The sequence below is a fragment of the Haliaeetus leucocephalus genome, unplaced genomic scaffold (genome assembly GCF_000737465.1).
Source record: "Haliaeetus leucocephalus isolate CR32 unplaced genomic scaffold, Haliaeetus_leucocephalus-4.0 Scaffold696, whole genome shotgun sequence".
NCBI classification, from domain to species: domain Eukaryota; kingdom Metazoa; phylum Chordata; class Aves; order Accipitriformes; family Accipitridae; genus Haliaeetus; species Haliaeetus leucocephalus.
The window spans coordinates 5,456,855-5,480,480 of NW_010973132.1; the positions used below are offsets into that span (position 1 = coordinate 5,456,855).

Genomic DNA, 23,626 nt, shown 5'->3' on the forward strand with positions numbered 1-23,626 from the left:
AAAACTAAGTCTTTCCACCATCCAAACTTTTTTCTTCCTTTTTCTTTTTGAAGCTGCTGATTCATAAGGAGAAAGGGTTCAGAGTTCAAAATGCTAGTCCTACTCTTCAGATACCAGCCACCTGGGGGTAAGTAACTTCTACTGGCTCTTAGTTTTACTGCTGTATACTACTCGACAAATGCTGACTCAAGAACTAAGGGTAAAGGAAAAAGTTAGTGCAAGCTCAGATATTTATCTCAAGCTTCTTGCACCGCAGTCTTCCTCAGATTCTCATCTTTAGTGCTTTGAAAATAATCACTTATATCAGTTATAGTAATCCATATGTACAACACCACATACTATGCATATAAGAGAATGGCTCTTTGAAACCATATCTATTAAAGTTAACATTTTGAGTCTTGCTTCCATACTTTCAAATAATTTGCAGGGGGTTTTTTTGTTTGTTTGTTTTGGGGTGTTCTTTTGTTTTTGTTTGGTGGTGGTTTTTTTAAAGGTTTTCATCTTCTGTTATGAACAAGAGCCTTGTTCTGCTTAAAATCTGGCTCAAACAGACAACACAGAAGCAGCTATTTTTAACAGCATAGTTCGCATTCTCTCTCAAGAAATGGTAACATTTTAATATGGGTTTGAAATCCTGCATTATCTTGACCCCTAAAAATACAGATTTCTGCTATTTCTTGTCCTAGTGATAGTAACTTAGTTTTAAAAGTAACAAGAACACAAGACTTGAATAGATAAAAATACCACTTAGCACTAGCATTCTCCCCTCCCTCCATATATTTCTGCACCTCAGACTTGCTTCTTTGATTAAGAAGTATGTCAACTCCACAACTCTGTTGCAGAAGGCAACATTGCATCAGCCAGGAAACCTGACTTGCTGCCCTGGCACCCTACAAATCCACTGCCAAAATACATTTCAGTTATGGAGCCAACAAATAGGTATCAACGCTATGAGCAGCAAGGAACCACCCTGTTCTTGGCCATGGCTGGGAATACTGTCGCAAAGCATGGAGACAGAGACAGCAAAAAAAGGAGCAGGATGAGGAAAAAAAAAAGTCTCAAAGCACTTGGAGCTTGAAAAACACATAACATAAAAATGGCTACCATTTACTGCATTCCCTTTGCTCCCAAAGAGCTTTCAGTTCCGTCTTCCTATTTACAGCCAAATGACATGTGTTGACACCACGGAAATAACACAGCTGTAAGACAGTAATATAGATCCTACTCTGGCTTCCAGATACTCATATCTACATAATCATCACTGATAATGATGTAAAGACACAAAAAATAGCCCACTCTTTCCCTCCAGTTTCCAGGAGTTTGTAGGGCTCCCTAATTACTCCAATTTCACCAGGCTGTTACTGTGAAGGGGCAGGCACACTTAACCTGAGGACTAGTCAAAATTACTTGGATCTATACCATCCTTTTTATAAATTTGTCCTCTGCACATTCCCTGTTAACCACATGAAACCAGACCTACAGTGAGCTAGACTTACGCTGTCATTGATTCAACAGCAGTCCAGAAAATAATAGAAAACAAATATGTGTATGTAATTGCAGGGAACATTCAACTACTATATGACCACAAGTTGGGGGGTGGGGGGACTTTTAGCCACATTTCTTGACAAATGATGGACAGCTCCTGAAACTGAAAGCAATAGGTTTCTAGTCCCAGGGGTATTGCCTTCAAATATGTCTATGTTCTCAGGGTAGATCGGTTTTCCCTGCTGCAGACATCCTGCTGAGAGGTGAGGTCCCAAGCAAAACACAGGAATCTGACTGCAAGCCTTTGAGGTGGCAGGAGCCAAGGGGGGTTCAAAGACAAGGCTGGCTGGTGGGCAGCACCTCTGAGTATTGCAGAGGTTAGAGGTTAGTAAAGCAGGAGCCACTGGCCAATAAAACAGTGTTTGGAGAGCCCACTCTACAGATAAATTGGGGATCTGTTTACACCTTTCCCAGCTTTCTGAGTTACACACACTGATGCTTCCCACTGTGATCTTGTCCTATGTCCACCAGCATCTCCCCTCCTCAGCAGCTGCCCTGCTCTCTGCCGGTTGGCTTTATAACATGGCTAAAGGATGCTTGGAAACTTTTAATCAGCATCCAGCATCAAAAATAAATAAATAAAAGCACAACTGCCTTTATTTGTGTCAACTGCTGCAACAAGATCGGTCTTGTTTGAGATTTCCCATGACTGCTGTACTAATGCTGGGAGAATAGAAGCTTAAATTCCCTTGATTAGAGAAGCTAAACACAAAGCAAGCCCAGTGCCAATCACACACATGAAAGGACAGCTTTTTGAAGCAAGAAAAAAAATAATCTAGGTAGGGTTACCACCATATTATAGCGGTCAAAAATCAGCACATACCTCAATTTCAGAGCCTAAGCCCTATACCAGGAAGAACCTGCCCTTTTGATGAAGACATGTTTTGCTCAGTTTCCTGTAAGCTACATAGCTCTATTTTATATAAGCATAAATATACCCCCATACACACAGTTCTCAACATTGGACAATTTTAACCACAGACATTACTGCCAGCATTGCTTGAATACAGATATACTTCACTGACTTCTATAAGGATAAAAGCTGAAGGACTGGCAATCATGGAGTTTTTTTCCCATATCTATAGGAAAAATTCAGTTTAAGACCTGGTGCTGCTTTTTAACTCCACACCTTAAAAATAACTGATCTTAGCTCAAGCTATGTAAAAATACCTCATCCTTTATGACTCAAACTGTGCATGGCTATATGGCTGTCTGATGAAATAGATAAGGTGATTAATAATTGCTGGTTGTGATAATACTATGTGATGGTCACACTGCAACAGAACAGGATTGAAAATAGTTTTACATGGACAAAATAATTGATAAACATCAACAAGAGTTATTTATTTCTTCTTGGAAAACATCTGAAACAGCATGCTGAAGAGGAATATTCTTTACTGCTTGAAGCCAAATTTTGTAAAAAAGAGAAGCAATCACAAATATAAACATTAAAGCTTATTACAGAAGTCCTTGCTACCCCCAAAAAGATGGAAAGTACACCACTGACCACCATTTGCATATTTATTCTGTATTAATCTTTTGCTTCACCTGAACAATTAAACACATGAGGAAGGAGTTGTTTTCCCTTCCCCCTTGAGATATAGATAGATAGATAGATAGATAGATATATAACATGGCCTCTGCAATAGACAGAACTCACATCTCAGGAAATTCCCTGAAGCACTGGCTACTAAACACAGGTAGTAACAGATCACAAAAAAAAAAACAAGTGGTGAGGAAAAGGACAGAGCCTGGGCTTCGTGCTGCTAGCTTACTGAAGCATTTCAGACAGTAGATTAATGTGTGTTGCATTTGTGCTCATGCTTAACCTAATCACCAGATTCAGGATCCAGAAAGTTTTTCCCAATGCCTCAACAGCCACCATTTTTTGCTTTTGTTTGCTACAGTGTTGAGAAGCATTTTATGGTAGACTGTGGCATGTGGGGGAACAGAGATGAAGTATTCTGTGGACCCCCTGGGACCAGAATTCCATTACCAGCTGAGTCCGGTTGCAGGAAACTGTATTTCTTAAGCTCAACCATAATCTAACAACTTCTATCCCTGATTCCCTACTCCACTATCAGTATCCTGGAATATGCACACCCTCTGTAATACTCCTCTCCAGAGCATCTGTACAGATGTAAGCCACCAGGACAGAATATCTGCCAGGTGCCATTTTCGTTTCTAAAGAGCATTCAAATTTGTCAGCTAATGGAAAAAGGGGAAAAAAAGAAAAAAGGGGGGGGGGGGGAAGAAGAGCAGAGAGGAAAGGAAGGAGCCAACCCCCATATACAAGTTACACCATTTGCAAGCCAAAGGGCATTACAGTATATTCCTAGCACAGCCCACTTTTTCATTTGTAACAGATACATAGTTCTCCTATAAACAGGCACCTAAGAAACTGTTAGATATATCTGCACAATTTACAAAAATTAAAGGAAAAGCCATCTAAAGATTATCTGGCAGCAGATTGTTTCTATAGAACCTGTAAACCTTTGTAACTTAAAAGCCAAACGTTCCTACTGTGTTGTAGGATACATTTGATTTAGTCATTAAAACAGGATCCAGGACTTTTAAATTCCATTTCTAATATTATGATTTGACCTTGTACAAGTTATTTATGCCTCTATCCACTCATCAGTAAACTGGATACAATACCAAGTTGTATTTACTACTACTATTTAATATACTCACATGCAAATTACTACAGTAATGCAGTGTATTTATACTATATAGGTAAATGCTAAAGTTGTAACACTTTCAATAATGAAAGTGTAAGCGGAGCAAGTGAATTTGATAAAGAAATGTGATGTGGTACAGACTATGCAGCAGCAGAGATCAGAGAGTAACAAAGAATGAGTATAACACCAGGAGAGATGCTTAATCATCCATTTATCTGCAGCCAACTGCTTCATGTGCATGACAGAATATTTTCAAATATTCCTTCTAAAAGTACACGTCTTTCCAATTTTTGGACCATCTGGGTTTATCTGTAGTCTATTCAAGCTGTGTATAGCAATCTGCAAAGTGTAAGTACCAAAAGCCCACTTTGCAACAACATACAGACTCTTAAAAAACAAAAAACAATATTGTCTTAAAACAGGATAATTTCCCTCTTACAGTTGAAGTTTAACCTTTTGTTGTTTAGAGACTGCAAACCTAGATACAAAGGCAGCCCAACTGCATCCTATGAAAATTATTCATTGAGGTGCTGATTGCTCTCAAATTTCTGAGCTCTTTCTCAGAGATGCCATGAAGACCACTCTGTAATACAAGCATGGAAACAGTTTTCTTCACTCTGGAAAACAACAGGGCAGGACAGACAACAGGGTAAAAAAAAAATCTAGGATAAGGATACTCTCCGCAACAAATGAGGAGGGGAGAGGGGAGCAATGAAAGTCTCATATATAAATGCCAAGGATTCTACAACTCCCCTGGTGATACTGGCAGTAAGCCAGGAAAAAGTTTTGTCTTTCCTTTGCTGTTTGCAGCAACAAATCTTTCCTCTGGGGGAGGGGTGAGAGGGCTGGAACTAACTTCAGTGTATCTGATAAGATGGCAAATTGTCCAGCCTTGACATTTATGGGGGACCCGCAGCTCCACTGAAGCACTCTGGGAGGATTAAAGCAGGGTTAGCCTCTCCAATCACACTCCTTAAAATGCTACAAATGGCAGACAGATGAAAGTTCGTTTAAATTTGATAATGATGAGTCTAAAGAACCCCGAGACAGAAGCTGTCCCCTGTCAGGGAAAGAACTGCAGCTGGAAGTTGAATATTCTCATTAAAAGGACCTGTAAAAATCTAACTATGCTCAAAGAGCTTCCAGTGTCCAGATATTGAAACGAAGTTCTGTTTAATTGGCTAACAAGAACTAAATCCCATCTCTTTTATGTGAGCTGCACCACCCACAGGAAAACTACACCACCCATTTGCTTTAACTCTATCCAGGACCGTTTCACTGTAAGAATGGGATGTTTCACACACCAGCAATGATTGCCTGGAGCCAGCAGAAAGGCTCATATAGCTGTCAGCAAGCTGATAAGAGTTGAAATTACTCTACAGAGCCCTCTTTAAAGAAGAGCCAAAGAAGCACATTAAATGAAAGGGAGGAGGGGTCAGAAAAGCCAGCCACTCATGTTGTTTTAACGTGGCACTAAAACAAGTCATTGATTTATGCATGTGTCTTCAGCTCTGTTTGACCCAGAGTCTGAACTTTTCTTCAGGTCAGGGCTGAGGCTCATGGGACGTGCACTAGAAAAACCACAATAAGCTTGTCCAGGTATTACGACTGTGGGAACAAACATTGCAAACTACATGTTTTCTATCCACATTTTTTTAAACTGTATTTACATCCCTTTTTAGCTTTTAATTGTTCACACCAGCTGAAAAGACAACAGGTTGTGATTATCTAAAACTTTAATTAATAAAAATCAAGAATGCTGTGTCGCCACTATTTGAGAGAGTATCTTGTAGGGCTTCAGGAAGGTGAATTATCCATTCATACAAAGAAGGAAAATATACATCACAGTCAATATTCTCTCACAGAAGTGTTTGGCAGCCAGTGAAGTTAAGATGCATTTAAAAAACCCACTGATGATCTGACAAGGTTATTCCACAAGGCACTGTAATACCAAGGTCTCCTGCAAACCCGAGCCCTGAAGTTGCATCACTGTGACCGCACCAGGTCTGACCAAATGGCCTTCTGCTTCTGTATTCAGTCTCTGACAATGATCCACAGCCTGTACCTTAGGAACTGCCCCACACAGACAGAGCAAGCATAAGCCACCACTTCCCCAAAGTACTCTCCAGCTTCCAGAATTCTGCAGCTTAGGAACTTCTAAGCCAGGAGGTCTATCTTTGCATTCATCTCTGACAGATTTTCCTTCTCTGGATTTCTTCATTCACCCTTTACGCCACTAAAAACCCTTCACTCACACAAAATGCTGAAGCAGCAAGCCCCACAGACTACCTACTAGCTCTGGGAAAAGATCATCTCCTTTTTTATTTTTTTTTAGACCAGGTTCCCAATAATACAAGTTCTAGGAAACATCAAATGAAATTGTATCAAACCATGTACAGCAATACCCATTCACTTTCTTCATGGCCTTCTTATTTTATAGTTCTGTATTATATTCTTGCTCCTCATCTTATTCCCGATCATTCATTTTCAAGATGAAGAGTGTTAGGCTATTTAATCACTCTTGTCATGAAACCTTTTATCACCCTTGTTCTATTATATCCTTTTTAAGATGGGACAACCATAACTATGGACTGTATTCAGGGTGCAGACATACAATAGATTTATGCAGTGGCATAGTATTTTCCATTTTGTTCTCTACCTCTTTTTTAAAAATTCTTTATATTACTATTTTTGACCACAACTGACCATGGAATTTATATTTTCACACGACTATTTATTATAGTCTAAGAACTCTTTTCCAAGTGACTGCAGCTAGCCGAGAGGCCATCATTGCCTATGAGAAGGCTGTATAGATTGCATATATACCCCTTTCTTTGTATACTGCATTTTATTTGTCACTTTATCATTTGGTCATGCTATACCTGAATTTCTTTGGTCTAAGATGTGCCAGTTCCAAATAAAACCTTTCCCAAAGCAGAATCATTCATAAGGGGTAACTGCAAGGGGTTTTTCTATTACTGTTAGCTTGAGCTGCAAATTTTCCCTTAGTAAGCTATGCTGTTCTGGGGTGCTTACCTTCTACACAGCTACCTAATTTTATGGTATTTATCTACAATATCTCCTCCTCTCCGTAAGCTTGGTTGAAATTGGGCAGTAACAGAAATCAGCATGCACATTGCACGTGATCATACCCTTGTTTCCCTAGGAAACCAGGATGAAAAGAATTCCTGCACTCAAGAACACTAGCTCTTCATTCTTGTACCATTAGGGCACACAAAGTTACTCAGTCTTCTAGACTAGATATTAATTCAAAAGTTTTATTTTTAGGAGGTGGGGAGTGTTATAAAGTCAAAAAGGAACAGGCGCACAAAGCCTTCTTTTGAAAAATAAACTCTTTACCTAAAATCCATTCAGTGAGAAAGAATGCCTAAATAAACAGAGGAATAACTCTTCTATTCCCATTGCATAGTACTTTCATATTCTGCGCTTATGCCTTAATGAGCCTATCTGTGTTAAAAGACTTCCAAGTATGTTGATACTTAGTGAGGAAAAATATTTCCAAAATGTCTGTATATTCAGATAGACAGATTCATCTCACAAAAAGAAGGGAAAAAAGGCGCAGAGGCTCAGATATAAGTTGAGGAAAACTTTCATACAAGTTAAAGGCATTTATGTATCAACTACAGTGGTAAAATATGTTTCTAGATATTAACAGGCTTTCAAAGCAAAACATTAGAAAAACTCTGTTTAGAGGGAAACTATACAAGGCATGGGATAAGCAGACACCAGCAAAGTTTTGTTTTGGTTTTTTTTTTCCTTTACCTATTTCACTCTTCTTCAGGAGCAAGACAAAATTTCACATTTGACTATCATATAGGTCCATTACATTTACTTCTACTTTTTGCCCCTCCACTTCTAGAACTTTGCTGTTACCTGCGTGCTAGTTTACGGTGCAGAGAAAATGAAAGCATAAGGATGCAGCATCAAGCCTGCTGGATCAGTAGCTGTGCAGCTGAACTGCTTATCAACTTGCCTCTGGGCACTTCTACCAGTGTTTCAGACTCCATATGGAACTATTTGTGAGAGGGGGATGGTTCAAGGAAGCTTCAAAGAAAATGAGAACGACAACATTACTGTAGAAAACAGACAAGACAGCAATCTCAGAGATGCATAAGTTTCACCCAGACCACTATTAATTTTAGCAGCTCAACTAGCAGAGGCTCTTTTTGATGGTCAATATGCTGGAGTTTATAAAAGCTCTCATATGTTAGTCTCCAGTTCTCATGGACATAGGCTGTACACGTAGTATTGAAAATATGTAACAATTTTTCACAACAGTGTAGACTAGGCCATGAGCACAGAAACTATTCCCTTTTGTGAGCAAAGACAGGAAACTGAACCAGGAACTGTTGAGGGCATAATGTTCTGCAAGTTTGAACAATAAAAGTGTAAGTTAATATGGCTACTCTCCAGAGACCTCAACAGAATCAGGACAGTAGAAATTAATTCTGATTTCACACACTCCAGCTCTGCTCAAACCAATAAACCTCTTTCCTGGTCCATACCATGTACTGTCTCACAAAACAACTGAGCAAAATAAAGTTGTATTATAGGAAATCACAGCCCAGGTTACACCAGCTGTAGATCCTAGCAGATGATGACTCCAAAGCTAAAGCACCTATTTCATCGTTTTCATGACAGTACTGTGTGATGCTCATGATCACTGTACAAACTATAAGAAAATATTTTCAAATAGGGGTTCTTATATATTTTAAATGTAATGACTTCTCTTTAAGAGCCTTCCTCTCTTCTCCAGCAGATGTATGGCTAGAAGTACTTCCAGAAACAAAGCAAAAATTAAGCACAGATAAAATTTTACTCATTAAAAGCAGACAATCTGTTTCAACTTGAAAAAAATTATACATATATACATGTGTGTATGATATATATATATATATATATATACAAAAATAAAAATCTTGGTGCATGATCTCCAGAGAATCAACTGCAATAAAATACTGCAAAAAGAGTACCTAATCAACAAAGAAAACTGGCAAGCTAACATTTACAATAAAATTTGTTTTAATTATGAGGTTTTCCAACTAAGGATAGGAATGTCATAACCAAGACAACCACTGAAACCAAAGTAGACAGCAAGGCTCCAATCCCACAAAGGTTATCAGACCCAGAAAGTCTGATAGGTATTCATCCTACTACAAACCAGGACAGATTTAGAGCAAGGATTTGTTCTGTTTGGCTAAAATGATGATGATCTCAACCATACTCATGTCAGAACATGTCAACTAGTTTCTTAATTTACTGAAAAAGTACGTTAATTGGCAGGTACTGGCAAAGCATGTTTTACAAGTCTTTATCAAAAACATATTGTCTCCCCTAGTGGAAATTTATGTGCAACAAAAACAGTTTTTGAAATAAAACCTAAACACATCCTAACTGCAAAGGAAACAGTGAGATGTTGTAAAACAATTTTCATATCAATTTTAATGAAAGGTCTTTGCAAAGATCACTTTTGTGTCATTTTAACTTCAGTTATGGACCAATCTTTTTGTAACTGTTATATCAAACTCCAAGTGTTTCACAATGTACAAGCAAGAAAGAACATGATCATTGTGATCTAACTATCTTTGTTTCCATCTCGATAAGAGCAATGCTCAGTGAAAACTAGAATGGACTGGAAAAAAACCCAAACATACCACAAGACCAGTTTCAGTCAGTCCTCTTCCACTTGACAAAAAACAAGCATCAAAATACTGTATATCAAGTGTTACTAGCCCTTGAATTTGAAGCAGCAAAAGGAAGCAGTTTAAAAATTATCAAGAAATTTGGGTTACTTGCAAAACTAGAATATTTTGACACTTTTGTTGCCCTTCATGGCTAAGCAGACTAAACAACTGCTATAAATCACATCTGAAAACATGTATAAATCACTTCAGTTCATTTGCAGATCGATTCTATACATGGATAATAGTTGAGTGTCATTTTAGTAGTTCCTTGCCCGAGAAGCAAAATAGAGCACATAGGACGAATTCACTTTGCTTCCAAACTACCTTAGCACCACCCTCCTCAAAAGGTTCATTCCAACTTCAAATTCTTTCTTCTCCTATCATCACTTCAGCCTTATTTTCTGAATCTTTATTCATTAGCTCCTGTATTGTCACTGAAGTGAAGACACTGAAAAAAACTGGGAAGACATTTTGTCTAGCCAAAAAGTCCTACGATACTTCCTCAAACCATTTAAATCGAAAGACAGCAAGTAAAGTGTGCAGCTGCTCCCTACTGTGAGACTGATGGGTAAGAAGGAAACAAAAATCTGTAGCACAAGTGGAATATTAGTGCATATTTATCAATGAGGAAAAGCAATCAGGTTACTGGTAGTCCACACAGTATCAGTCGCTAAGTACTTTTTCACCCTATCAGATAGCTAGAACATAGTACCATGTATCAGCAAGGGAATTTCACAGATGCTTACACTGCAACTTTACCTTGTAAATAAGGTTGACAGGACATGAAATGTATGGATAACATGTGTAGGTAACCTCAATATGCAGACAGAAATAAATTCACAAGGACAAGAGAAAGACAGACCTTGTGATTTCATCCTGACACTCTTACTACCAAAGCACACAACTATATCCTCAACAAAAGCATCAAGATGGGAGACTAAGCTTTAGAAAAAAAAAAACAAAAAACATACTTCCCTCCTTCAGTCAATAGAATCACAGGTTCCAATATGTTCAGTGATGTTTTGGACCCAGTGACAATGACTACCACAAACGGTCTATAATACAACAAAATTAACTCCAGACACAGACTAGAACTGCATTCTGGGTATTAAAATATCTTCTATTTTAACGTAATTTTATGGAGTTACAGATATATATAGATATATAGATATAAAACTTATAGATAATCTGAATTAAGGGAGGGGGGTGTTGGTTTGTTTCATGTTGAGGGGGTTTTTTGTTTGTTTGTTTTTAACAAACTAGTGTTGTTTCCTGATTTCATACTTTAAAATTACTGTTTAAGCTGTCCATAACATCAAGTGCATTCTCTGTAGAAAGAGAACACTATTCTGAAATGATTATTTTATGATATTAGTAAAATGGACAAGAAAATCAATGCATACTTTAACAGACCATTAATGTCAGTTTTAAAGCTTTGTTAGGAAAAACTCCCTAGTGTTAACATCTCTACATTCATGTCAGAGAAAAAAAGAAAATAAAGCAAAATCATGTTTCTAGGAGCTGTGATAGCAAAGCTACTTTTTCACCTGCCATTCCTACCGGCAACTTGGTGCTGCCAGTGGACCCCCACCAAAACGGTTCATTTGTGTGAAGGGACTAAAGAGAAAGGAGACCCCTGATGGCTGCTGAGATATTTGCAGACTCTCTGTACAGAGAATGAAGTGAAGCTGGCAACAGAGTTCAGGCATGAAAAGACATTTACCACTAAATCTGAGAGTCTACTTTTTCACACATATCCAGTATTAATATACACTGTGCAGCTTTTAGCACTGTCTAGGTAGAAATAACTAGTGTTGTAGGCTACACCGTGAAAAAAACATGCCTTGGGTCACTTTTTACAAGGACCACACAAAAGATGACTTTGCCACTAAGGCTGTGTAAGGCAATTTCAGAAACATGCCTTCACAATTCTTGCAGAAATTCGACTACAGAAATCCTATGTGTCTTTAAAAGTCACCTAAGATCAGATACCTTACTTTTTCCCTACATACGTAGCTCTTACTTTCTCAGCTCCTCATCAGGAAAAACAATGACAACAGTCATCTCCCTACCATATAACAATATATGTTCAGGTACAATAAGTTGACAAGGATGAAAGATCCTAGATACAAGTTCACAATACATGTTAATATCTTACTTCTTTGCTGGCCCAAAAATGTCATCTACATATTCCAACCACCAAAAGACCAACGTGGTTGAATCCTACCTCCTAATCTGACAACAGAACTCTTCACACTTTGTGGAAATCCTCACACAGCTAACAGTCCTCATCTGTTCAGTTTGTACCTTGTGTGTGAGCTCTAGAATTAGAGCAACTGATGATGATAGTGTCCATAACAGCAAAGCTAATAAAAAACAGGAATTGGCATCAACTGGAGTGAACTAGAAGACACTTCCTTTTGACTATATACTCAGCCCACACAGACTTCATTCACAAGTTTGCACAGTTCATGACCTCAGCTCTTCCAGTCACCAAGGAAGTAAAATTTCCCTCTCAGAGGAATTGTCAACTTAGTTAAAATATTTAAAACATTTTGCACTTAATGCTTCCCTCACATTTTGAGCAATTAAAATTTATCTACAAACCAAAGCTTCTCTTGAGATAAAGACATACTCTTGAACTTCTTTAATACAATTTAAGTAACATGTAGAAAAAAGAAACATGTTAATATATGTGAGTAGGGAGTCCACCTGCATTCAAGGAGAGCTTCTATCCCAGGGTGCACTAAGAAAGCAGAGGAGACACAAGAAAAAGTGAAATTAATGAAAGTGGAGTTTGACTACATTGGTAGAAACTGACAGTCTCCACTCAAGGCAAATACCACATGATCTTTATATGAAAAAGCAGATAGTCAAAACCTCAATTTCACATTTCAGGAGATCTCCTGCAAGCCAGGATGAGGAGGCTTTGATCACTGTGGATGCTAAAGTTCCTATAATATATTTCACAACAGCATGTACATTAACGTAGTAGGTTAGAGAAAATCCACTCTGAGTAACTGAAGTCTGCCTACTGAAGTGTTCTTCTGCAATCGCAATCATATGCAATGTTCTGAAATTCCTGACCTGATGCAGTACTGATCAACCGCTACTGTTCAACACATTCAGCTGCACCAGTGATGGGTAGAGACACAACATTGAAAAGTAATGATTGAATGAGTATGTTTAGCATAAAGAAAGAAGAGGGTTGAATAATCCAAACATTAACATGAGTATAATGGATGCTTCTGCATTCCAACAGATTTCACAGTAAGGCAGGTGTATGAACCTACACTCCAACCATAAATGAAGTAATTTAAATACAGTACATGATTTTACCTGTCTTTGCATTTCTTCAATCTGTCGCTGGGGGACACTTTGCAGAATACTGTACATTTCAGGCATCTTTTCTTCAGGGATGACAACAGAGGCCCTATAAGCAAAAAACACAAAACAAATGGTAAAAAGAGAAGAAAGAAGTTCTACATTAAAAGATGTCAACAGCTTTTCCAACCCAGAATCTTGTCCTGTTCTAATAAGACACATTCAGAACATATTAGCAGAAAGAAATAATCTTCTCTGAGTGTAATTAATTATTCTGTAGCAGTTTCTTCACAACACCAGCCAGTCTGCCCACAGATAATGCCACAGAAGTCTGCGGACTGATCTGTACAGACAACCTAATAAATATGGAAGGACAGAGACCCAGAAATCCTGAATTCTCATCTCTGAATTGCCACTGACTTGCTGTCAGCCGAGATTTTTGGAATGACCAAACAGTAATAGCATATGCAGTGCTATGTATACAAACTAGTAATTTTTGTACATATTATCCTAAGATCACGTAACTGGGCATAGTGCGTGCATGGAAAAATAATCTAAGCTCTTAACACAGTGTACTCAGCTACAAAATAATTATACCTTTCAGTCTCAGATGAACTTAGGAATCATGACACAATGTAGGGAATCTAGCATTTTTAGCATATACTTTTCTTAAAAGAGCCTGAATGCAGACCAGTCCTCACTGAATTCAAGCACAAGATAATAAAGCAAGTCTGTTTTAGAAAAAATATCATTGGCTGCAGGATAACCAAATGCTCTGTCATCTCTGCCTCTTTGTTTTCCTCTCCTATTTTTGATGCATAATATATCAAGGACAAAGATTGCATGTATCTTACTCTGTATTCCCTGTAACCCCCAGTACACTTGACTTATCACACATTTATTCAAATCACTGAATGCAATGAAGTCTCTTATGCAGTGGTTCAATGAACAATAGTGAGGGTACAGACCTCTTCCAGTCCAGAACCTCAGAGAAAGGTAAAATGTAGGAGTCAGCAATGATCACTGGGACACAGCCAGCTTGAAGAACATCACTTAGCACAGCCTGTCCCAAGCGAGCTCCACGTAGAACGACACAGAACGTAGACTCCTGTCAACAAATGGTATCCAAAACACAGATGAGGAAATAAAAGGAAATGTTAGATTTGTGGTGTGTGTGTATGTCTGTATGTATGCATTACGCTTTCCTGCCCTCCCTCATAAAAAAAAACCAGTCAAAAGGAAAGCAGGCTTGCTCCATGCAACCAATGTATTGTGAATTACTAGCTAATTCAAAATAATTATGCAACTTTATCTTCCAGAGGCTCAAAAATATCACAACTGGGGAGATGAGAAATCAGCTAATGGGACTATTCTATGCTTTATTTTAATGGCCAAACTTCAGAATTCTAATTAAGAAAATTCAAGGGAAAAAATAAGTTAAACAATTTGAAAGTCTGGCATAAAAAGGTGAGCAACAATCAACATGAACTTAACAGGTACAAACTGTATGAAGCCAACTTAATTTTCTTCCATTATAGGGCAATCCAGCTTTATGGATAGCAGAAAAGTAATAGATTTCACATCTCAACTTTAAAAGGCATCTGACATCGTCTTTGACAGCATTTTCATAGGCAAATTAAGAAATCATGGGCTAGATAAAGCCCTCATAGGCTTTATAGTTACATAAATTATAGTTACAGAACTCTAAGTATAAAGCAGTTACTGGTGGCTCACAGGCAAAACAGTGATGACCAAATCTTTCCTGGGTGCAACGGTATTCAATGTAGTTAACCAAGGAGCAGAATTAAGACCATACTTATTAGATCTGACAATACCTATGATATTGTAGGATTAGCAAGCATAATGGATAATGGGATTACAATTTGACATTATATGGATAAATTGACTAAAATATACTGATATGTATAGGGCTCAACACTTAGATAAAATAATCAACTGCACAAATATAAAGCATGAAGTAACTGGCTAGGTTTTGCACTTTGCAGAAGAGGACATTTAATACAAAAGGACAGGAAAAGAAAGGGTATTCACGAGGCAGCTGTTGAAAAAGCAAACCATAGGTTGTATTAGAATGCAAAAAGAAGCACAATCTAAAAGAACTGAAGGAATCACTCACTTTTCTCAGTAATAAAAGACCTCATAGCAGTGTGTTCAGTATTGGGCAATGCACTTCCAGGGGTAAAAAACCCAGATGATTACTTACCTTGAAAGTATAATCTACAAGGAAAGATTGGCTATATCAGTACTACTTATTCTGAAGGGGTGAGGGCAAGAAGAAGATGGCTAAAGGAAGCTTCGATGATATAAAAAGCTGTTGCAAAAAGGAAGAATAAAATACACTTATGTCCGCAACACACAAGACAAAATGCCATGAGTTCAAACTGCAGCAGAGAAGACTTCTTGACTATGCTGCACTCACCCTGTAAATAGGGACTTTGGTTCTCACTGTCACTGAAGAATCTTGCTACAGATTCAAGATCGCAAAATAAATGCTTGTAGAGTTTAGCTACACAAACAAGGAAAAAGCCCAAGTCAGTATTATCCCTAAGTTTAAGAAAGAAAAATTATAAAGTTGATACAGGGACTCCCACGGATAAGAAAACATCTGTCCAGCTTGCATTCTGTGGCCTGAGGAGAAAGAGCCAGGAGGCTCAGCAGGACAGCAAAACATCAAAATGGAACTAGGAAATACAGGGGGGTTTGCTGGCTCTTCACTTATGATTGCATTAGGAAACAAGACTTGTGTTCATACCCATAGTGTACTAAAAGGCTTGAAAATGTCATCCAAGACTGCAAACAGGAAGCATTAGCAACCCAGAAGCCCAAAAGCCTATCTAGTAGGAAGTCTATAAAGGCAGCACTGGAAAGACGAACTGTGATCGCAGTCCCCCTTCCCCCACTCTCAGACCAGAAGACATGGAAAAGAAGGGTTTGGGGAATGGAAGTGGTGGAGAGAATGAACACACGTTTTAACCATTGACTTGCTAGATTACACAGCAGCAGGTGGAAGAGACTCTAGTAAGGTCTGGGAGAGAAAAAAAAAAGAAGCCCAGATGTGGACACACATGCTCATCTGGCCAGATAACCATTTTTCCTGTCTAGACAAAGGTTACTATAAATACATCTCCTCGCATCATCACTGTTATCAGCCAGACATTCCAAAGGGAGATGCAGGGCTCTGCAAAGGAAAGTATTTTAACAATCTCGGCATGTGCCAGCTCTCTTCTGAGTTATAAAATCATATATAGCAAGATATAGATATAGATTCCCTGACTTGCTATCCTTGAGCAATCCAGTCTGTATTTAAGGAAATAAAGCAAACATTTTTTTTTTTCCCTTTTGGTTGAAAGTTTAGGACTCAGGGTGACCCATTCCTCCCTCTCCTTCACAAGGAATTTTAAACATATTTCCTACAAAACATAACAGGAGGGGTGGAAACTTTGCCTTTCCTCAGCTTGTTTGTTATTTTATCATCATTTGCTGAAGTTCAAAGACAGATTATGTGCTGGTGGCCACAGACAGAGCACAGTGGCCTGTAGCATAACTCACTTCACCACAGTGCATGCCAAAGCACCTCTCTGTTAGTGAATTGCCAAGAGACACAGGGGTCTGAGAACGCTATCTAGTTTTATCTTCACTGATACATCAAAAGGCCTCTGGAAGTTGGGCCAAGGCCATGAAACACATTTCACCTAGATGTTTTCATAGCTGCATGCTGACAAGTCTTCTAGCTCAGTCTGTCACATCTACACAGAGAATTTTGTAGGGTTTAACTACTAAGCTGCATACAAAAAAAATATAATCTGACCAATTCTCCTTAAACATAGCACTCTTTTTTTGCCCCCAAATAAATCCACGCATAAGCTCTTTAAAGTTCCTTTTAATCTTCCCTCCAATTGACAAAGCCATCCTCTGTTCCAAGCTTCATCTAGTAAGGCCTGCACTGTCATATGTGAGAAATCAATTCCAATTCATGGCTGCTGAAGGTCATTTTGCCAGTTATTCTAGAGGGCATAGATTCCAATGTTCTTCCCCAATTGTAAAGTGAGCAATTTTGTCTGGCCTCCAAAAGTTTCTCCTCCCACTGCTGCTGGATTTGCCAGTATCTTTGTATCATTTTTTAAGTTTACATGACATTGTCATGTGTTACTAGAAGACCACCATGACCAACCTCATGAAGTTGTTATACATAAGCAGTGTTTTCAAATTGCAGCGTAATCTGCATATCAGTTTGAGTACATAGTTCTTGGTCCTCTTAAAAATAAGAATAAAGTTAGGATATAATAGTCAAGCTAACATAACAAATTATGCAGTTTCAAAACATAGCCGCAAGTTAACTAAATACAAGGAAGTACCCTACCAGTGCTAAACAGGAACAGCCCCAAAGCTAAGACGGTCACCAAGGGGAAGAGAAGTTTGCAGGAAAGACAGCCTTACCTGAAGCACTTGAGGATAATCAAACACTTGATTCTTGTGACAGCGTTTGCGAACAGCAGGGACCCCATCTGACAGATTTGTACATTTGTCTAGGATCAACACTGATTCTCCATTCTCAGCTTGAAGAGCTTCCAACTCAGACCGGTATTCTGGGTGCAGAGCCATTTGAGATGACAGAATGAAATACCTGCGAGGACTGAAAAACCACAGCAAAGTTAGCTGACAGCACTGTGAGTTTACTTCCAAGCCACTCTAGAACACATTTACTTCCACCCTGGAAAAGCAGAGCAAGATTAACTGAAAGTGGAGACACTGCCAAGACTGTATTTTCAGACAAGGCTGGAAAGGGTAATGATGCAATACAATTAAATCTTGGATAGTAAGTGGCTCAGCATTATTTACAACTTTGAATAAATCTGTACTTGGAAAGAGTGTTTACTACATTAGAATAGGCACTTGCATTATAACCTCTATTATAAACTGAAATAAACATTATTTAGTTACATATTAAAACAGCTTGCTTCTGATGCCAGGATTGTTTATTCTTTTGTTTGGTGTTTGTGTACCATAACAAAATAGATAGGACACTGAATGCTGTTGCTAGTTTCTCCTCCCATATATTTTCTCATCAATTTTAATTGAAAAAAGATGCTGAACTGACAACTCTGCTACCCTGTGCTTATTTAGTCTTGATACAGCAACAGGAGTAGCAGGACAAGCTCATCTCATTAGCTGTAATTCAGTTCCGTCCCTTTTGGGCACCTTAAAAGCAACATTTCCAGGACAAAGTTGAAGGCCCATTATCCCATTCACTCTCAACTCCTATCATGTTCCAAAACCATGAATATTTCAAATGTGCCTTAATACTGAAATGTTGCAAGACATTAATTAACATTGGAGGTAAAATACACAGGAATACAGTCTCAAATTAGGTGCTCACTGCTTTAAAAAGGTAGGTTTATGTTGGAAAATAGTACGTCATGTAATTGTTATACTCATTCTCATCTACTTTGGTTTCATTTTAAACAGGTCAGCTAAGTCAGACTGCTCCACCGCTCCCCATTGAAAGGAACACACAGTGAGTGCCTGCCCTCACACTGCCAAAAGAACACAGGAAACATGAGGCCTGCACTTAGGATTCCAGTTCTACTCCATGTGATGCTATCTTTAATTTACAGCTCTGAAAACACATACAAACACACACTTTATAAAGTCAGACCTCTCCTGCTGCTCTTCTCACCTCTTCTACTCATTCTCATGCCAGTCACTTTTGTTGCTCCAATTCACAGATGAGACTTGCATAGAATTTTTTTTAACATTCTTTTTCCCAAGCCTCCAGCTGCTACCAACTTGCTACCAGCAGCTCTACAGAATATATATTTCTAGCAGAGGTATATTTAAAACATTTTAAACAAACCGACTAAAAAGGAGAGTAAATCAAAACCCCTCAGTTCAGCTCTGTTAAGTGGAATAAAAAAAGGATTTGCCTCAAAAAAAAGGAAGTACTGCTGCAGATGAGTGATAATAAATGCCTATAACCAGCTAAAAATTATGCAGGTTTGTTTGTGTATATGTTTAAAACCAAGTTTTGCCCTGAAACTGTCATTATCCTATGACACTCAAAATCTAGCTATCAAATCTTGCTACAAAAGAAAGTACGTCCCAGCCCCCAGGAAATAACACACTAGTGCAGTGGAATGTAATAATTTATCCCAAGTAAGCCCAAATTCTTAGCATCGTTTCATTGTCACACTCCTCCTGCACAAAGCAATCGAACCTGCGAATGTGTTTCAATTAGTAATGCTAACTGGCCACTAGATGGTACTCCGGAGACGACAATCTATTCCTCACCAAAAAAACCCCAAAACCCAGAACTATGAGAACATGGAAGCTCCAACACCTTCACTGAACACAGACTCATGCATTGCATCAGTTCCCACACAACAGTTCCTCTTATCCAACCTAAAACCAGACATAGCATTTAGCTGACTACACGGACGTGAAAAATATGACTGCATCTCTCTTTACAATTGGTTCTATACATGCTGAAGCCTATCATCACGTTCATGCTTTCCAGAGAGAAATACAAAGCACGCCTTCACTCTGTGTCAGACTGTAATAATATTTGAGATCTATGAAGAATCGATTGGGATGCAACCAGATGCCCCTACATTGGCCTGGACCAGGAGCATCACAAGCAGGAACATAAAGGGTGTGAGCAAAGCAAACCACTATTGCACAAGTTTGTCCTGTAATTGACTGTGAATCTTACTTGGAGCAGCCCACAGCAACAGCAAGAGCACTCCCATTACCAGAGAAGACAGTTGAAGCCAAAGTACAAGAACTTTTTGTGTCCAATGGTGGCAGCACCCTTTCAATCGGTTTTCAACTTTAATAAATTCATATACTCTACAAGATGCTGTCAGAAAAAAGGACCTAAAGTTTCTGCATTTCTGAACTTGATCTTCAAAATCAGTGGACATGTCATTTACCCCCATTGCCTCAGTCTGCCCATCTTTCAAACCATAACAGAGATAAGACCTTGCTACAGTGAAACATTTTCAGCTGTCTAATTAAGAGGGTTATGAAATATTAAAAAAGCAGTCTGCCATAACCAATTAAAACATGTCTTCAGACTTCTATGTACTCTTGTGCTGAAGACATGAATGGATTAGAGAAACCACCACTTTCCAGGGTAGTTCATTTTAACGGCTAATTACATGCTCTGTTAAAATTAGTGCTTTATTTCCCACTTGTCTTGCTTTACTTCCAGCTACAAGGTTGGGGGGGGTTGTTTGTGTTTATATCTTACTCCATTAAAAAAGAAAAAAATAAAATCAGTATTCTAAGCTCTGGATGTAACTATTGCCATAATGAAATCAGCTCTCCTTCTTTTTCATGAGCCAACCACGCTAACCTCCTTAAGATTCATTCTGCAAGAACTTCTTCCCTTCAGAGCTGTATTTACAGGCTTCTCCTGCTCCAAACTCTTGATGTCATTTTGGAAGGACTTCAGAACCAGAAAAACATCTAAACTGATTTACAAATAATGTATCCGTAAGATATACAGAGGTAAAGATGACATCCTCACTCCTATTTTCCTATTACTCATTCAAAGTTTGCACTGGCTGATACTACCTGAGGCACTTGTGTTGATCCCCATGATCCCTTCTAGCTCTTTAAAGTCACAATGGAGGTATAGCACACTTCTTTTATCATTGCAATAGTGATCTTTTGCCATTACTTTGCTTTTATGTATCCTAAAATAAATTGTCTGAAGTAATGATTTATTAGGGAATTGTCCTGGTTTCGGCTGGGATAGAGTTCATTTTCTTCCTAGTAGCTGGTACAGCATGTTTTGGATTTAGTGTAAGAATAATGCTGATAACACACTGATGTTTTAGTTGTCACCAAACAGCACTTATCTGAAGTTAAGGATTTTTCAGTTTCCCATGCTCTGCCATTAAGCAGGTGTACAAGAAGCTGGGAGGGAGCACGGCCAGGACAGCTGACCCGAACTAGCCAAAGTGATATTCCATACCATAGAACATCATGCTCAGTAAATAAAATGGGGGGAGCTGGCCAGGAGGGGGAGATCGCTGCCCAGGCATCAGTCAGCAGGTGGTGAGCAACTGCATTGTGCATCACTTGTCTTGTTGGTTTTGGGTTTTTTTTTGGTTGGGTTTTTCTTTTTTTTTTTAATTTTATTTTATTATATTCCTTTTCATTACAATTATTATATTTTTTATTATTACTATTATTGTTAGTATTACATTTTATTTTACTTTAGTTATTAAATTGTTCTTATCTCAACCCATGAGTTTTACTTTTTTTTTTTTTCCCCTCCCGATTCTCCTCCTCACCCCACTGGGTGGGGAGAAGGAGGTAAGCAAGCGGCTGCATGGTGCCTAGTTGCTGGCTGGGCTTAAACCACGACAGGAATCTATAGTGCTTTGAATTACTGCCCTGCTTTACTTACACTTTAAAGAAACCAAACATATTAACAACTACTTTTCTTTATATCCAAAATATCTTAGCTCACTGGAAATATTGAATTTAATTCTACTAGAAACACCGTCATGCTGTCATATTTCACAGTTCACTTTCAAGAGTGGGAAAAACAGAATCACTCCAAAAAAATCCTCAGTTCGCAGCTAAACCACACACTGGCAGATGCGCCATGGCCATTAGCACTGGAACCATCATATATTTTAATAGCGAGAGCTATTAAAAGCAACTCTTACAAAATTGCCCAAGCCCACCAACAAGTTAGTAGCTATATTTATTTTTTTTCAGCATCAATTTTAAACATGATATTGAATATACTTCGCCCAATTCATGGGAATTGCTTTACCCTGGTCCTCTTTCTGGCAGATCCACTTCCCCCGACAACGGGCTGTAAACAGGAATACTGACATCGTAGCCTTGCCGGTAAGTCCATGTGGAGAAGCCTCCACCAGCCAGCAGAGCTCTGAAAAAATACAAGAAAGAGACTTTAAACAGAGTATGTACACCATTCAAACTCGGAGCGCGATTTACTGATTGTCATTACCAGAACATCGAGAAGATGCATGCTCCGAGATAAGTTTTTCCATCAGCTTTTGTCAGTGGCATTTTTCATGCATTTTTTCGGTTCACTTCAGTTTTCATGAACTGGGCTTACTGCCAGACTGAATCTAGTCATCAACGGAATGCTTACGATTGCATATGATCACTGAGGAATGGACCATTTTTGTATTAATATAGGGAAATCTAATCTATTGCAGTCATTATGACAATTTTGCATTTCTGCAAGCTTACATGTCCTAAGTCAATTTTAATTTAAATAAATACATTCTTAATTATTTATACTAGTTAACATATTCCTCAGTGCCTGCACTAAAATAGGGTATAGCACAGCTGTCAAAGTGTAGAGACAAGCTACATCTGAGATACAAGTCCAGGTACAGTAACATAGTATTTTGTCAGTTTACAGTGACTCTGGACTTCTCAGGCTAGAAAATAAAATGGAGTTACTTGCAACTGTATTTTCAAAGTGATCATACAAACTAGTGAAATTTATTTCATTTTTATATTACACAAAAAATGCTATAAACAGAAAACTTGACAAGAACTCTGTATGTTCTGAAACTAACTTCCAACAGTAGAGGCTGCTTGGGACACTATATGCTAGAGAGCATGGGAATCATCAAAGATTGATAAACGAAGATGTAACTCAACCTCCCAACAGGATGACCCCAATTGTCTGTGGCTTTTCCTATATGGGACAACCTTTTGTCACACAGAAGAGCTTTAAGAAACAGAAGAGAACAATGTGTACAGAAGAAAGCAATGCATCATTCACAATGCCAGAAAAAAAGGGTTTGTTACTATCTCCTATCCCAAATCAGGCTGCTTTGAAATATGCTAGTAAAGGACATCAGCTTTTCAGTTGCCATTTCTTTTTCAGTGACCAGGTGGCACCATGAAAGAAGCTCATATTCTGCTTCTTTAGTGAGACTTCTCAAACAGCTGATCAAACTTTCAGTCCTTTGTCACCAAACAGCAGGGCATGCTATGCTTTAAATTCCATCAGGGATGCTGGGTCTACTTATGGTACCATACAAAGTAGTTCGGAGAAAAGTATTTCACCAATTCCAGTTTCTCTCCTCCTCTGTGGAAAGAAGCAGAACACAAATACACCACTACACCAGGCACTGCAGAAAGGATCTTGAGGAGCTGTACCCATTGTAGCAGCTATGATTACAGCCAAAAGCCTTATTATCACAAGCTTGTATACTGTCACAGTTCAGATCCAAGCAGGCACATGTCTCATCAGTAATTAGAACAGACACATCAGAACAAAAAGTCAAGGTGAGACTGGAAGAGGCACTGACAATCCATTAGCTGATATTCTCGTTTTCAGATATGACT

General features: G+C 38.5%; 1 protein-coding gene across 3 annotated transcripts in view; it reads right to left on the bottom strand.

Moving 5' to 3' along the window:
* Positions 1-23,626, bottom strand: part of EXT2 (exostosin glycosyltransferase 2) — an 81,430-nt gene that overhangs the window by 51,383 nt on the left and 6,421 nt on the right. For all 3 annotated transcript variants that reach the window (XM_010580174.1, XM_010580172.1, XM_010580173.1), the window contains exons 4-7: positions 22,068-22,184; positions 17,714-17,909; positions 14,224-14,363; positions 13,271-13,364 (exon numbers count right to left, since the gene is read on the bottom strand). In XM_010580174.1, coding sequence (XP_010578476.1) covers positions 13,271-13,364; positions 14,224-14,363; positions 17,714-17,909; positions 22,068-22,184 — 547 coding nt within the window. The remainder of the gene's footprint in view (positions 1-13,270; positions 13,365-14,223; positions 14,364-17,713; positions 17,910-22,067; positions 22,185-23,626) is intronic.